The sequence below is a fragment of the Aquarana catesbeiana genome, linkage group LG01 (assembly GCF_042186555.1).
Source record: "Aquarana catesbeiana isolate 2022-GZ linkage group LG01, ASM4218655v1, whole genome shotgun sequence".
NCBI classification, from domain to species: domain Eukaryota; kingdom Metazoa; phylum Chordata; class Amphibia; order Anura; family Ranidae; genus Aquarana; species Aquarana catesbeiana.
This window is the reverse complement of record NC_133324.1, coordinates 82,303,944-82,319,024: the sequence shown is the minus strand read 5'-3', so window position 1 is coordinate 82,319,024 and position 15,081 is coordinate 82,303,944. Positions and strand designations below refer to the sequence as shown.

The following is a 15,081-nucleotide window of genomic DNA, read 5'->3' as shown; positions in this document are numbered from 1 at the left end:
TGTAGCACCCTGATGTTTAGGCAGGGTTGCGATTAAATTTATTTGCCAAGCGATAGTTGCCTTGGCCAGTTGTTAGGAGGTCAATTGATTTCACTCTAATGCTGGAATTGCTGCACTTCTCTCTTCTGTCGCTAGATGGCCAGGTATCTGGTGACATTAGATAAGAGAAGAGCATTGCAAGGACAGATTAGGAATGAATTTGATTTCTCAGCCAATGGGTCCCTTGGCCTGCTGGGAGAACTTATTTATTTGGGTGAAGTCAGGTGATCGGGGTTTTGTGCCACCTGGACGGCTGTCTGGGTGGACGTGTGTTGTATTGCCCCGGGCTGCTAGGCCAGAAACCTAAGGCCTATCCTGGGGACATCTGGCTGCTAGGCTGTCTGAGGGCCTATTCAGAAGCAAGAAAGCAGCGTAGGTTTGGGACTGTGGGCTTGTAGTCCAACCAGAAGTTTTGGTTCCGCTGGCCGGGCAACCAGTTGTGGTCGGTCGTGTAGGGAAAGCTGTCGCCACTAAGGGTCTATCCACCTTGCTACCGGAGATCACTGTGAGTAAGCTGAGGCCAGTACCAGAGCAGACTTCTCACCAATCGGGGACGGTGAAGAAGTGGGAAAACTTCAGCAAGTGCCAAGTCAGGGACCCAGCAGGACAGCAGAGGTGACGCTTGTGGAGTGCCAAGCCTGGGACCTAATGTGTCAGCAGGGTTGAAGCTTGAAGAGTATCTGTGAGTGCCAAGCCAGGAACCCAGCAGGGAAGCGGGGGTGACGCTTGAGGAAAATACTGAGTGCTACAGTGAAGGAGCTCAGAAGATCCAGTGGCTGGTGGATCTAAAGTCTAGTGAGAGAGACTGGGAGCTCGTTGAGTGTAGACCCACAGTGAGTGATTGTGGGGTAAAGAGAACTGTTCGTGTAGCAGATAGTTGATTACCTTTACCGTTAGTAACAGCTACAAGATTGTTGCCATAGGAGACAGCGGTCCTACCTATACAGAAGTGGTGTCTGGCTGGAGGCATTCACCTGTATAGCTGTCTACCTATAGAAGTCTTGGAGTCTGTTAAATATCTTTGCATCTACCTAAGAGTGTCCTGTCCCTAACCCTCTCACCCACCGTGCCTTGTAACCCACTCTACACTGAAGGATGTCAGCTCTCCCTAACTCTGGAGGTAACTATTAGGCCAAAAGAGGCCCAGGACTTTGCTACAGTATTATTGTTTTTCTACAGATTACATCTAAAGGAAAAACTTTTTTTAGTTGTGGATAGATTCAGGAATGGTAAAAACCTATTGGGTTTGTTCTGTTTCAAATGCTGTTTTATGCATTGACATATCTCCTTAGACACAGTCTGTCTGGACAGTATATTCACCTGCTGACTTGGCACCATCCACAGGCAACGTAACTCTTCAATAAGACACAGAAGCTGAATCCAATGCAATTTTATTTTAGCTAATATCAGTACAGAGGATGTTTTTCCAGTCTTTATCAGAATATATTGTTTTTTCTTAAGCCCCCCTCAGCTCCCCTAATACTTACCTGAGCCCCATCTCTATCCAGCGATGTCCACGAGTCCCTCGGCCATCCGGGACTCTCCCTCCTGATTGGCTGAGACACAGAAGTGGCGCCATTGGCTCCCACGGCTCAAAATCAGTTATCCAATCAGGAGAGGGGGGGGGGAGCGGCAGCTCTGTGTCTGAATGGCTGCCTGCTGTGGGGGCACTCGACAGGAGGGAGGGGCCAGGAGCAGTAAAGAGGCACCCTAGAAGAGGAGGATTTGGGCTGTTCTGTACAAAACCACTGCACGGCGGAAGTAAGTATAACATGTTTATTTATTTTTTTAAACGAGACTTTACAATCACTTTAAGGTGTTAGTGGGATAGACCTGGCTTGCATTCTGGGCTCTAGTTCATCCCAAAAGTGTTTAGTAGGGTTAAGGTCAGGCCTCTGTAGAGGCCACTTGAGCTCCTTAACATCCAACTCATGAAACCATGTATTTATGAGGCTGGTTTCTGCACAGGAGTACAGCCACACTGGAGCAGAAATGGGCCTTCCCCAAACTGTTACAATAAGGTTAGAAGAGTAGCTCTACTATTAAGCCCTTAGCAGAGGCTGAAATGCGAGGAGGCATGGGTGGAGTGTCCTCATTTCTGTCGGATCAATACAGTTTCTTTTTTTAGCTACTTGAATTTGCGGTGTGAGGCTTCACATTTGAACAAGTGGGAGTTGTTTGGGAAAAAATGGATCACAAAGCCAGACGCTCCTGCTGCTGAGGTGGATGAAGTATGAGACCTATGAGTGGTACCATGGGATTATGAGCATAGGTATCTAAATTATCTTTGTATGCTGCAACATGTGCGTCAGCAAACTTTGGTTATATAGTGTAGGTGTGAAGGTCAGGTGCCCACAAACTTTTGGTTATATAGTGTTTATACACATATACTTTTTGTTTTGCAAGTAAACATGGCATTTTAAACATCAAAAAATGAATACATGACACATGATTCTGGGAATGTGGGTTTTGTAAGGCAAGAACAGCATTAGCTGGTACCTTTCCCACTTTCTTATTCAAACATCCAATGATGCCCCCAAGAAGTGATGAGCATGACCCACTCTCCTGATTCATTACCTTGTGGGTGCAACACATAGAAATTGCATGCAACAGAATTTTTCCAACAGGTGAAAGAAGAGGCAGGAAACTTGGTGGAAAAGGAGCTGAGAGCTCCACCTGCTGGCTGAGACAATAATTGCAAACAATTTGTATTGGATATTTCAGGAATAATGGACAAACAAAAAATAGTTTTGAAGATTTAATGTCCTATTCCTGACCAAAATAAAGAACATATATGCAACCCACTGTAATTACTCTTTAATAAAAATGGTGATGTTTCTCCTGTAGGTTCAGACTGGCTTTGGCAGGACCGGGAGCCATTATTGGGGGTTTCAGACTCATGATGTCATGCCTGATATTGTAACTATGGCAAAGGGTATTGGCAATGGATTTCCTATGGCTGCCATTATCACCACAGAAGGTGAGAGCATCAAAATTGTACTACAAAGAATTATCACGGCTATCATAGGCATCAGCTCACAAAACGCTATTTATTTTTCCTGCTATCTGTGGCCTTCTGTCAAAAATTAGATTTTCAGTTCACAAGTGTTCTCACAAAGGTTTCTTTTTCTTGTCGTATTGTTTTATGTATGTAAAAGTCTATTAACACAAATTAGATCTTTTTTTTTCTGCACTCGTGTGGGGTTGTCATACCCAATTTTAAAAAAAGTTGGGCCAGCATGGTGAGAGTGAGACTTTGATTAGCTTGTGTATGGATTTGTATGGAATGGGCATTGTCTTAAAGATCGTAGTCCTTCGCGTAATATACATAGACATTGTATATGACCGGTGTGTTTGATCTACTCCTGGTGGGACACAAATTTATCTTCATAGCAATAAAGGAAATAAGAAATTAGGGAAACATTAGAGCTTCTATTGCTGACCTCCTTTTAAACATTCTAGTTGGCTGGCTGTCATGGCAAACCTCTGATTTCAGTGTTTTGAGTAACTGACCTGGAGCATATATTTGGATATGGATTTGTGACTTTTCCTGACTTCCATAAGGCTGGCATGCACGGCTCAAATTCCAGCTGATTCCTGCTGAATCGGACAAAATTCAAGCTGTGAGTGGCCCTCTTGTCATCACACAGTTCAAAAAACACCATTTGAAAAATCAAAGGAGCTCTGTTCAGGAATGAGTCACTTTCTTTAGTGGTTTCTAAATTTCGCCATACTGTACAAACAATATATTTTAAGCAGAAAAAAAATATCAAGGAGGCAAGATGATTATTCTAAGCTGAACAGTTAGTGTGCTCAATTAGATGCAATTGCTGTTTGGGTATTCAGACAACTGTGGGTACCGCCTTTAAGAATACAGTGTACAGCAGGGGGCATTCCCTAATCCATGATGTTTTGTGTGGATATAAGAATCTATTATATCTCTCTCATTCAGCCTGTGGGCTGAACAAGTGGAAAAATATAGGAATATGGCTAGCCTTATTCGGTCTATCAGTAGTTGTCGACTTCTGAAAAATAAGGGACTCAACTCCAGCTCCTCAAAGCACCAAAGGACTGCACATAAAACTCAGTATGTGTAATGTTCCAGAAGATTGTTATGCCGCGTAAACACGATCGGACTTCTCGTCGGAAAAAGATATGATGGCTTTTCCAATGGCGTTCCGCTCAAGTTGGCCTTGCATACACACGGTTGTGCAAAAGTTCGCTAAACTTACGACTGTCAAGAACGCGGTGACCTACAATACTACAACGAGCCGAAAAAATGAAGTTCAATGCTTCCGAGCATACGTCGAATTGTTTCCGAGCATGTGTAGGAATTTTGCGCGTCGGAATTGCCACAGACGATCGCATTTTCGGATAGAAACTTTTTCCGACTGAAAAATTAAGAACATGCTCCGATCTTTTGCTGGCTGGAATTCGGCCAGCAAAAGTCCGATGGAGCATACACACGGTCGCATTTTCCGATGAAAAACTCTCACCGGTCTTTTGCAGGCCGAAATTCCTGTCGTGTGTACGCAGCATTAGACATAGCTCTCAACTGCCTCTGATTTCGAAGGACTGGCCCTAATTTGGAACAAAGTCCCTCTTTCCTCCTCATTTGTCCCTCATTTTGGTCTGATCTACAGTATATAGTTGTATATAAAATGCACTTTTTATCTTTCAAAAAGTGTTTCCCAGTGCTGAACCTTTCATCCAGTTTCTAAATTGCTGCTTTTGTAAATTTTAATAGCTGGTATAAAGGCATAGTAGTGGTAAAAGAGCACTTGTGGGGTTAAGCAATCATTTTTTTTTGTATAATTCTCCTTTAACTATTTTAGCCCCGGAAGGATTTGCCCCCTTCCTGACCAGGCCATTTTTTTTAGATACACTGCGTCTCTTTAACTGACTTGCGCAGTCGTACGACGTTGTACCCAAACAAAAAAATTTATGTCCTTTTTTTCCCACAAATAGAGCTTTCTTTTGATCACCTCTGCAGTTTTTATTGCTTGTGCTATAAGCAAAAAAAAAGAGCGACAATTTTGGAAAAAAACACAATATTTTGTACTTTGCTACAATAAATTAAAAAAAAAAAATGTAAAAAAATCAAATTTCTTCATTAATTTAGGCCGATATGTATTCTTCTACATATTTTTGGTAAAATAAATCGCAATAAGCGTATATTGATTGGTTTGCACAAAAGTTATAGTGTCTCCAAAATAGGGGAAAGATTTATGTAATTTTTATTATTATTTTTTTTACTAGTTTACACACACAGATCCCTGTTCTTGTTCTGTCAGGAGCAATCCCGGATGCCCAGGAGACATTGCGCCCACCGGGCACACGCATCGGCTCCGGGGACACGCGAGCATGCGTGCACCTGCTATAACGTCTTAGAGAGCCGACATACAGCTGCGGCGATTTGCGCAGCCGTGCCAACTTGCCGCAGTATAACTGCGGTGGCTGGTCGGCAAGCGGTTAAGGGGGCGTGCCAGGGGGTGTGTTCTATGCCTACATACTTTTGTTAATGTGTGTCAATGAACATGTATCGTTCAGAATCAAACAAATCAGTCTCCATACAGTATCTCACAAAAGTGAGTACACCCCTCACGTTTTTGTAAATATTTTATTATATCTTTTCATGTGACAACACTGAAGAAATGACACTTTGCTACAATTTAAAGTAGTGAGTGTACAGCTTGTATAGCAGTGTTAATTTGCTGTCCCCTCAAAATAACTCAACAAACATCCATTAATGTCTAAACTGCTGGCAACAAAAGTGTGTACACCCCTAAGTAAAAATGTCCAAAATGGGCCCAATTAGCCATTTTCAATTCCCTGGTGTCATGTGACTCGTTAGTGTTACAAGGTCTCAGGTGTGAATGGGGAGCAGGTGTGTTAAATTTGGTGTTATCGCTCTCACTCTCTCATACTGGTCACTGGAAGTTCAACATGGCACCTCATGACAAAGAACTCTCTGAGGATCTGGAAATAATTGTTGCTCTGCATAAAGATGGCCTAGGCTATATGAAGATTGCCAGGACCCTGAAACTGAGCTGCAGCACGGTGGCCAGGACCATACAGCGGTTTAACAGGATAGGTTCCACTCAGAACAGGCCTCGCCATGGTCGACCAAAGAAGTTGAGTGCACATACTCAGCGTCACATCCAGAGGTTGTCTTTGGGAAATAGACGTATGAGTGCTGCCAGCATTGCTGCAGAGGTTGAAGGGGTGGGGGGGTCAGCCTGTCAGTGCTCAGACCATACATCGCACACTGCATCAAATTGGTCTGCATGGCTGTCGTCCCAGAAGAAAGCCTCTTCTAAAGATGATGCACAAGAAAGCCCGCAAACAGTTTGCTGAAGACAAGCAGACTAAGGACATGATTACTGGAACCATGTTCTGTGGTCTGATGAGACCAAGATAAACTTATTTAGTTTAGATGGTGTTAAGCGTGTGTGGCGGCAACCAGGTGAGGAGTACAAAGACAAGTGTGTCTTGCCTACAGTCAAAGATGGTGGTGGGAGTGTCATGGTCTACGGTTTCATGTGTGCTGCCAGCACTGGGGAGCTACAGTTCATTGAAGGAACCATGAATGCCAACATGTACTTTGACATACTGAAGCAGAGCATGATCCCCTACCTTCGGAGACTGGGCCGCAGGGCAGTATTCCAAAAAGATAACGACCCCAAACACACCTCCAAGACGACCACTGCCTTGATAAAGCAGCTGAGGGTAAAGGTAATGGACTGGCCAAGCATGTCTCCAGACCTAAAACCTATTGAGCATCCTCAAACCAAAGGTGGAGGAGCGTGAGGTCTCTAACATCCACCAGCTCCTTGATGTCGTCATGGAGGAGTTGAAGAGGACTCCAGTGGCAACCTGTGAAGATCTGGTGAACTCCATGCCCAAGAGGATTAAGGCAGTGCTGGAAAATAATGGTGGCCACACAAAATATTGACCCTTTGGGCCCAATTTGGACATTTTCACTTAGGGGTGTACTCACTTTTGTTGCCAGAGGTTTAGACATTAATGGCTGTGTGTTATTTTGAGGGGACAGCAAATTTACACTGTTATACAAGCTGTACACTCACTACTTTACATTGTAGCAAAGTGTAATTTCTTCAGTGTTGTCACTTGAAAAGATATAATAAAATATTTACAAAAATGTGAGGGGTGTACTCACTTTTGTGAGATACTGTATATATCTTGAGAGATATTTTGATAAATATTACTGTCCAATTTAAAGTGATCCAAACCACATTCTCGGTGTCCATTAAGTAGTTGTCCATCATTTTCTCGGTCACCCTGTGCCCCTAATAGACAAAGGGTTACTTACACATAAGATGGGCCTGGGAAGCTGAACCAGGAGTTTCCTTACCTCTCTAGGGTAAGCTGGGTTCCACGCCCCCCCCCTGCCCAAAGTGACTCCCGTCACAGCCTCTATGCTTGCTATCCTTTGGTTGTACCTCAACATCTTGCTTGGGGTAAAAGGGCTGGTATTAGCTCTCAGTCTGCTGTCTGCTGGAAGGGTTTGGACGGCAGGAGGCACTGTTTGGTAGAAGCACCAAAGCGGGGTGCCAAGTGGTCCCTCCCAAGCATCTTCCACAACAAAGTCTCTCATGATCCATTGCTCTTTCCTCAGTAATCCAAGATGCAAGAATATGGTCCCTGTGAGAACCTTCACAGATGTATACTGGTTCTAAATACAGTATAGTATGTGCAGCACTGATGGAGGCCCTTAAACCTATTCTTTACAAGTTCTCATTCACTAGCCCTCCCCCCTTCTAGTCAGCCATTGGCTATGTCACTTTGATGTCAGGGGGCCCCTTGTGTAGGGCCAGACTTGCCAATAGACCACAGTCTAGGGTTCTGTTGCTGAGCCCAAAATTACTAAGGGACCATTCACACCTGTCTGCTCCAGTGGGTTACTTTAATGCATGTGGAGGCCACCCATTCCTGCATTGTCTAGTAGCACCAAGCATTGATCAAAATTGGCTTTATGGGGTTCTCAATCCATGTTATGCCAGGGGGGAAACACTTTCTTTGATGTTACATGTTAGGCCTAGTGGTCTCATAGTCCCAGAGATCAGGTTTTCAAAGTTTGACTGCAAAAGTCCACCTGTGTGCAGAAACCCTGGCCATCCTATATCCCAACTGAAGCAGAAGTCTCTCCAATTATGGAATAGATCTACATCTCTGCAGTAGATGGAAATAGATTGTTATATATAAGACCTCTTTCAATTCTGGCCACGGGTTTATCATCCTATAGCTGCCTGTTCTCCTCAAGCTTTTATTTCAGTCCGCACATTTGCCCAAGTCAGCCATAATTTTCTATACAGTAGTTGTACCCACCCCATGTACACTGAATGCAATACAGGCTTGAGAAGAACAAGATCTCAGAAGATGAAAAGGATCTCTGGAAATTGATTACATCTGAGTCTACATATGAATTTTACACATTTGTATTCAGAAGGGACCATAGTGGCTTAAACTGCCGCTATACACTCATAATTGTAGGTAAGACGAAAACATGGGCTGTTGGTTAGCCTTGGCTAAGGGAAAGTGAAGTGGGAAATTGTACTTCTTAATATATGCCAAATTCTGATGTGTTCACTAATAGAGAGAGTAGGAGTTATTTCAATCAGATCGGCCCACTGACCCTCTCTTTCTTTTGCAGAGATTGCAAGATCTTTTACCCAGGCTCTCTACTTCAACACCTTTGGTGGCAATCCTATGGCCTGTTCTGTGGGCTCTGCTGTACTGGATGTAAGCTTGCTGCTCATGTCATTAGATATATTTGTGAGAAATAAAAATTAATTGTAGCGCAGTGCTATATGTGCAGTGCAGGATGAACACATGTTATTTATCAATGATGGATTACCATTATAGCCATGTACTGTCTGCCAGGCCCATTGTCGATCTGGCTGTTGGTGGTGGGCTGATATTGTAGCACCAGATACAGTACATGTATGCAATACCTGAGGATCATGGTAAATATATACAGATGAAGCCATAATAGCCCAGCAGCTTCATTCTACTGCAGGATAGCGATAAAATTACACATATGTTTGCCATAGCAGGGGAGTATGGGGGAAGAAAAAGAGGCATAAACCATGTTGGCTGAGTAGTTTAATTCCCTCAAAAGTTCAAGGCTGTGATTGTGTCCAACCACAGTGAATGTCTACATGAAGCCATTAAACTCGTTTCGCTCATTAAAATTGAAGAAGTTGCTTGGACAAACATCTTCAGAATTACAAAATAAGTCCAGTTGAATATGATTAACTACTACTACTACATACCATGACCTGGATAAATGAGAGCCTTCAGACATATACTGGTACAATATAGAGTATAGTATTTGCAGGACTGGTGGAGTCCCTCAGACCTATTCATTGCAAGTTATCATTTGCTAGCTCTCCCCCTCTTCTAGTCAGCTGGTGACTATATGGCTTTGAGGTCAGAGGGCCCCATGAGTAGGGCCAGATTTGCCAATAGACCATAGTCTAGGATTTCATAGAAGGAGACGTCGGGGGGTAGGCACTAAGTCCAGGACTTCTAAGGGATCATTTACACCTGTCTGCATAAGTGTGTTACATCAATGGCAGCCCATTCATGCACAGTGTTATAGCACCAAGCACTGCTCCAAATGGGCATTAATGGGAGGCACTGGATATAAATGTCTCCATGGTGCACAGCTGTGCAGTCTCACTCAGATCTCCCACCAGAATGGGTGCCTGCTGTGGAAGGCAACTGTTCCTCTTTCTTTCTCCTCTGTCATTTGACATCTTATAAGAAAGAAGGGGGAGTTTCACTTCCCATTAAGCACTCATTCTGGCAAGAGGTCTAAAGGTGTGTGTGTTTGTTGGGGGGTAGGATATCTATATATTTTAAAAAAACCTCATTGCTTATATACTGTGTACATAATTAAAAGGGAACTTAAGTCAGCTTGGTTAGTGGGCTCTTACTATAATGTTTAAGTATTCATAACATACTTGCACATACCTACAAGTGTGCCTTTCTACAGAGTCTGGTAGGGTTCAGGCTGCTGACTCCACTCTGTCCCCTGCCACCATTATCTGCCCCGCCACTACTTCCAGGCCCAGCATTGCTCCTCTGCAGAGAGAGAGGCAGCCCTGTGTGAGCACCAAGTTTCTCTAGCCTGGGCTTATGCAGGACTTAGAGGCCCCTCAGGGAGGGCAGTGAGTCAAAAGCTCTTCAACACCTGGAAGTTCAAGATATATTTCCTTGCTCCCAACAGCTGAACAGAGTAGTGGAGGAGCAAAGGAAATATAAAGAAAGGTACTGCTAGACAACCAGGCATTACAATGAATCTATTGATGTGCCCTACAATATTGTTTTAAGCCTCTGTAGTTAGTTTAAGGAATATTTAGGCGTTTCCTGTATATTTCTAAAGGACACTGAGACCTAGCCTATTCAGGCTATAGTGATAATGTCTGGGCCCCCCAACCCACTAATACACAGTGCTTCTGAATATGGGGGACCATGTAAGAATGCCTGGATTTAGCAGCCAATCTCATGACAGGGAGAGTGATGTCATCCCTTCCATCACCACGCTTCTGCTGGCATCAGACACCAGCTGACCCAGGAGATTATGGTGCCAGCTGCGATGGTGGAAGGAGCAGCAGGAGAAGTGCTGGTAGGATGAGTATTAGTAATATAACTCTCTCACATTGCATCACATTCTGTGAATAGAAAAGGAGCAGTTAAATGACAGCATCTCCACCGCCCAATCACAGAACGCAATGCATTGTGGGATAAAGGTAATATGTAAAAATATGAATGGTAGACAGGACAAAAAGGGAAAGGTGAGTGCCCCAATTATTCTTAGCAGCTGTGATGGCTGCTCTCAGTGCTGGAAGACAGATGCTCGGAGCAATATCCAACAGTTCTGGAGAAGGCACTTAATGGAAGATTTTTACCAACAGCAGCTGTTTTTTCTTCTGTACTTCCGCACACCCCCCCCCCCCCCCCCCCCCCCCAAAAAAAGAAAAAAAATCTAAGATTGAGTTTTAAAGTTGGCCATACATAGATGGGGGGGAGGGGGGGTTCCTTTAGCTAGCAGGCTGAATGACAAAAACTGACAGTGGGGAGACTCCCCTGCTGTCAGAATACACAGATCAGCACTGAAGCTGCAATCAACAGGGAGGTTGAGCAGAAGTTCGATCGAAGTTGTGATCGAAATTTGATCCATCTATGGCCACCATAAGCAATGTTACCGTGTTACATATAAAAAAAAACCTTTGCTTTGCATTATCCAGGCTATTGATGAGGGTGGCCTGCAGAATAATTGTGCTGTGGTTGGAACACATTTGTTACTGGAGCTGGCAAAACTACGGGAGAAGTTTGAAATTGTTGGAGATGTTCGTGGAAAAGGATTGATGGTCGGAGTGGAGATGGTAAAGGACAAGGTAGAAGCTATATCATCCTTTATGATCCTATGTTTTATGTGTACCATAAAATTTTAAAGTAGTTGATTAAAGAAGATACCGCAGTCATCACTCCCTTTTTGCCACACCATAGAATACACATTTATTTACTTGGTTATGAAAGGCTGAATTAAAAATTGTAACTTGTGATTTTCTCTGAAAAGGAGCAGAAAGAAAGAGGGACTGTATAGGAATATACATGGAAAAGTACTGCCCTTTAACCAAAGAAAATGGGGGCTTAGCTGAAGTGAAATCTAGGAGAATCAAACACAAAATCAACAGCACACCGGTATTATTATCCTACACTTGCTTACATACTGTGTGACATTACCAAGACCCAGGTCTCATGCTGTAGTAAATTAAATAAAGTTTATCTAATAAGAATTATCACAGCAGTAATAGTTCCTATTAAGCCTTAATAAAAGTCTTATTACACAAACGTCACTTTTTTTATTTCCCAAGGGGACCAATATGCATAATAAGTGCATATGTGTGCTGCCCTTACACCTCAGCATATCATGTGCCTGCTATTTTGACAATAAATTCTTCTTTTAGGGTAACTTTCTTGAAGTCCCTCTTTGGTGGTAAAAAGCTGTATGCCTGGTGTGCTGGATGAGGGGGGCCTAATGTAATGGGTTAAAAAAAAAGTGGATTAATTACTAGTATAGAGGAGAGGCTGCATAGTTGTGGAGGAGACAGTGTCAAGGATGTGCTGGCCATAGCACAGCTGATGCTCAAAGTCAGACACAAATACGCATGTGCGGGCAAGATCCAACAAGTGCCCATTGTGCCAGGCACAGGAATGTGCACATGCACACAAATGCGCGAGCCAATAACGTTGGAGCCAAATGCCATATATAAGTACAACAGTTGCACTAGTACTTTGCTGTCTGATCTGCAGCTGTACCTGTGTTCCTGAACCTGATCCTGCTTATTCCTGTATTTGACCCGGTTTGCCTCTAACTCCGTTGAACCTCACCTACCTTCACCCTGGCCTGTATCTGGACATTGCCTCTTGTCTCTTGCTTATGATGGATGATGCCTAGGATTCCAGTTCTGACCTCCTTTTGAACATCAGGCTCAGCCATCAGGTACGTGACAGTATCAGACAGCAATGTCTGAGCCTGCAAGAGGGATCTCTCCTATGGAAGAAATCTGCCAACACCTAGCGGCCCTCACCCAAGCTGTCAAGACCCTGAAGGAAGGTTATGTCCAGCTGGAGGAGCGTGAACAATCCCTGGCTACACCCGCAAGTACTACCTCAACCAGTGCCTCTACTTCTGCTGCACGGTCTGCTACTACTGCACCCATAGTCATGATGCTGCCCCCTGAAAAGAGAATAGAAAAAAGAGGGCACACCAGCCTTGTGCATTATCCTTTGATATATTTATTAGAAGAAAAAGTATTAAAAATTACTAACAAGGATTGAAAGATAACCACAATGTAACAGTCTTTGACTTATGACAATCCATCTACTGGGGATCTGAGGAAGAACGTAATCCTTCGACACGCGTCAGCCAGCAGTGGTTCGCATGTCCTCTCTCTAGGATCTGGAGACTGCTACCAGTAGACGGATTGTCATAAGCCAAAGACTGTTACATTGTGGTTTTCTTTCTATCCTTGTGAGTACTTTTTCTTCTAATAAATATATCAAAGGATAATGCACAAGGCCGGTGCGCCCTCTTTTTTCTATTCTCTTTTTTTGACTCCTAGGATACCCCTATCCTGGAGGGCAGCAATGCCTAAAAATATTATCCACTCTGAACTTTGGATCGCCTGGTCAACACATTTGTGCGCAAGAGTATTTGTTTTGCTGCTGCCCCCTAAACCCAGGGTTCCTACTCTGGAAAGATTCTCAGGAGACCGGGAAAAACTCAGAGCCTTACGTAACGCATGTCAGTTGTACTTCGCCCTGCAACCTCGACCTTTCTCCCTGGAATCCATCAAAGTGGGATTCATTATCTCACTACTTCAAGGTGAGCCACAGTCTTGGGCCCACCGGATGCTGGAAGAAAATATCGTACAGCTACAAACCATGCCTACCTTCATTGACGCAATGGCCCAATTGTACGACAACCCAAAATGGACCACAGCAGAAGCTGCCATCCATGCACTCCAGCATGTCATGGACTTCAGATGCTGGAATGCAGATACACAGTGGAATGATGCAGCTCGGTGACACCAGTTTCTCCTATGCCTGCCAGAAGGCCTAAAGGATGAATTGGCACGGGTCGGAGTACCAAACACCCTGGAGGCCTTAATCACATCAAATCGAATTGACCGATGGCTCCGTGAGAGACGGTCAAAAAGGTCTTCCCGGCAGCCTCGTCCGGTCAAGGCCAAAAGTTTGTAGACGCTTGACCAACCCATTCCAAAATCATGGGCATTACTACTATAAATAGCCTCCACTCTTATGGGAATGTTTTTCACAAGATTTTTTAGTGTGTAAGTGGGAATGTGTGCCTATTCAGCCATAAAGGGATTTGTGAGGTCAAGTACTGATGTTGAACAAGAAGACCTGGTTTACAATTGGCATTCCAATTCATTCCAAAGGTGTCCACCACTGTTGAGCTCATGGCTCTGTGCACGCCATTTTAGTTCTTCCACATCAAACTCTCTACATCATATTTTCATGGAGCTGGCTTTTTGCGCAGGGGAAAGGCCAGAATGCTTGGCTATATAATGAGTTACCCTGACACAATACAGTTTACAATATCCTAAAAAAAATCTAAAGTACAGTTATATATACTATCTGTACTAAGGTCTAGTTCTGATGAGTGATCTGCGGTTTTCTTATAGGTTTGTTGGGCATGTGTTCACAAACTTTCCCTTAGTTTAGTCTACAAAATCCCCAAATTCCTATCAGTACTTTTGTAATCTGTAAGCTGATTTCTTATATTTAGAAAACACTCCAACCACTGCCAGCAGAAGAGATGAACCTCATCTGGGAAGAATGCAAAGACAACGGGGTCCTGCTTGGCAAAGGAGGACTATACAGTAATGTAGGAGGATAACCTTTAATTAAGGCTTTACAAGCCAGAGATTCCGCTATATTGTCCTGTGATAACCACACTTAATTTGCATTATCTTCCCTCTGCAGGTATTTCGGGTGAAACCTCCAATGTGCATCACAAAGGAAGATGCTGATTTTGCTGTAGCCATCCTTGAGAGAGCACTAATTAAACACAAGGAGACAATATCAAGATGATCTGTGCTATATAATTACTGTAATATATAAATAATTGGGAAGTATCTCATTCAGGTTAATCCAGGTCTCATTCAATGCATCTAAAGTCAGCAATATAAGATTCAAACCAGCACTGGAAAATACCAATTATATAATAAAACTTTAATTATAATTATGTCATGTGTGGCAATTCAATATTATTTAAATACTATAGTTATTGTTTTACTTGGTGTGATATGCCTTTTTTTTTTCCATTCAGAAGGTATGACCCTATCGTTAAAGGTTTAGTCCCCTTGAATGGTGTCAGCAATGATTCCCAATTCTGTTCCTGCCCACCTTTGTGTGGTCCAGTTACTCTTTTATTCACTATGAAAAAAATCCATCAGGATGAGTGGGAAAGCCTCATAATAG

The 15,081-nt window shown here is 43.4% G+C and overlaps 1 protein-coding gene across 4 annotated transcripts in view; it reads left to right on the top strand.

Moving 5' to 3' along the window:
* AGXT2 (alanine--glyoxylate aminotransferase 2) overlaps positions 1–14,845 on the top strand; it is a 157,901-nt gene extending 143,056 nt beyond the window's left edge. For all 4 annotated transcript variants that reach the window (XM_073621037.1, XM_073621031.1, XM_073621010.1 and 1 more), the window contains 5 exons: positions 2,887–3,019; positions 8,714–8,802; positions 11,316–11,465; positions 14,387–14,485; positions 14,584–14,845. In XM_073621037.1, coding sequence (XP_073477138.1) covers positions 2,887–3,019; positions 8,714–8,802; positions 11,316–11,465; positions 14,387–14,485; positions 14,584–14,691 — 579 coding nt within the window. In that variant the 3' untranslated portion in view covers positions 14,692–14,845. The remainder of the gene's footprint in view (positions 1–2,886; positions 3,020–8,713; positions 8,803–11,315; positions 11,466–14,386; positions 14,486–14,583) is intronic.
* Positions 14,846–15,081: the final 236 nt, after the last annotated feature.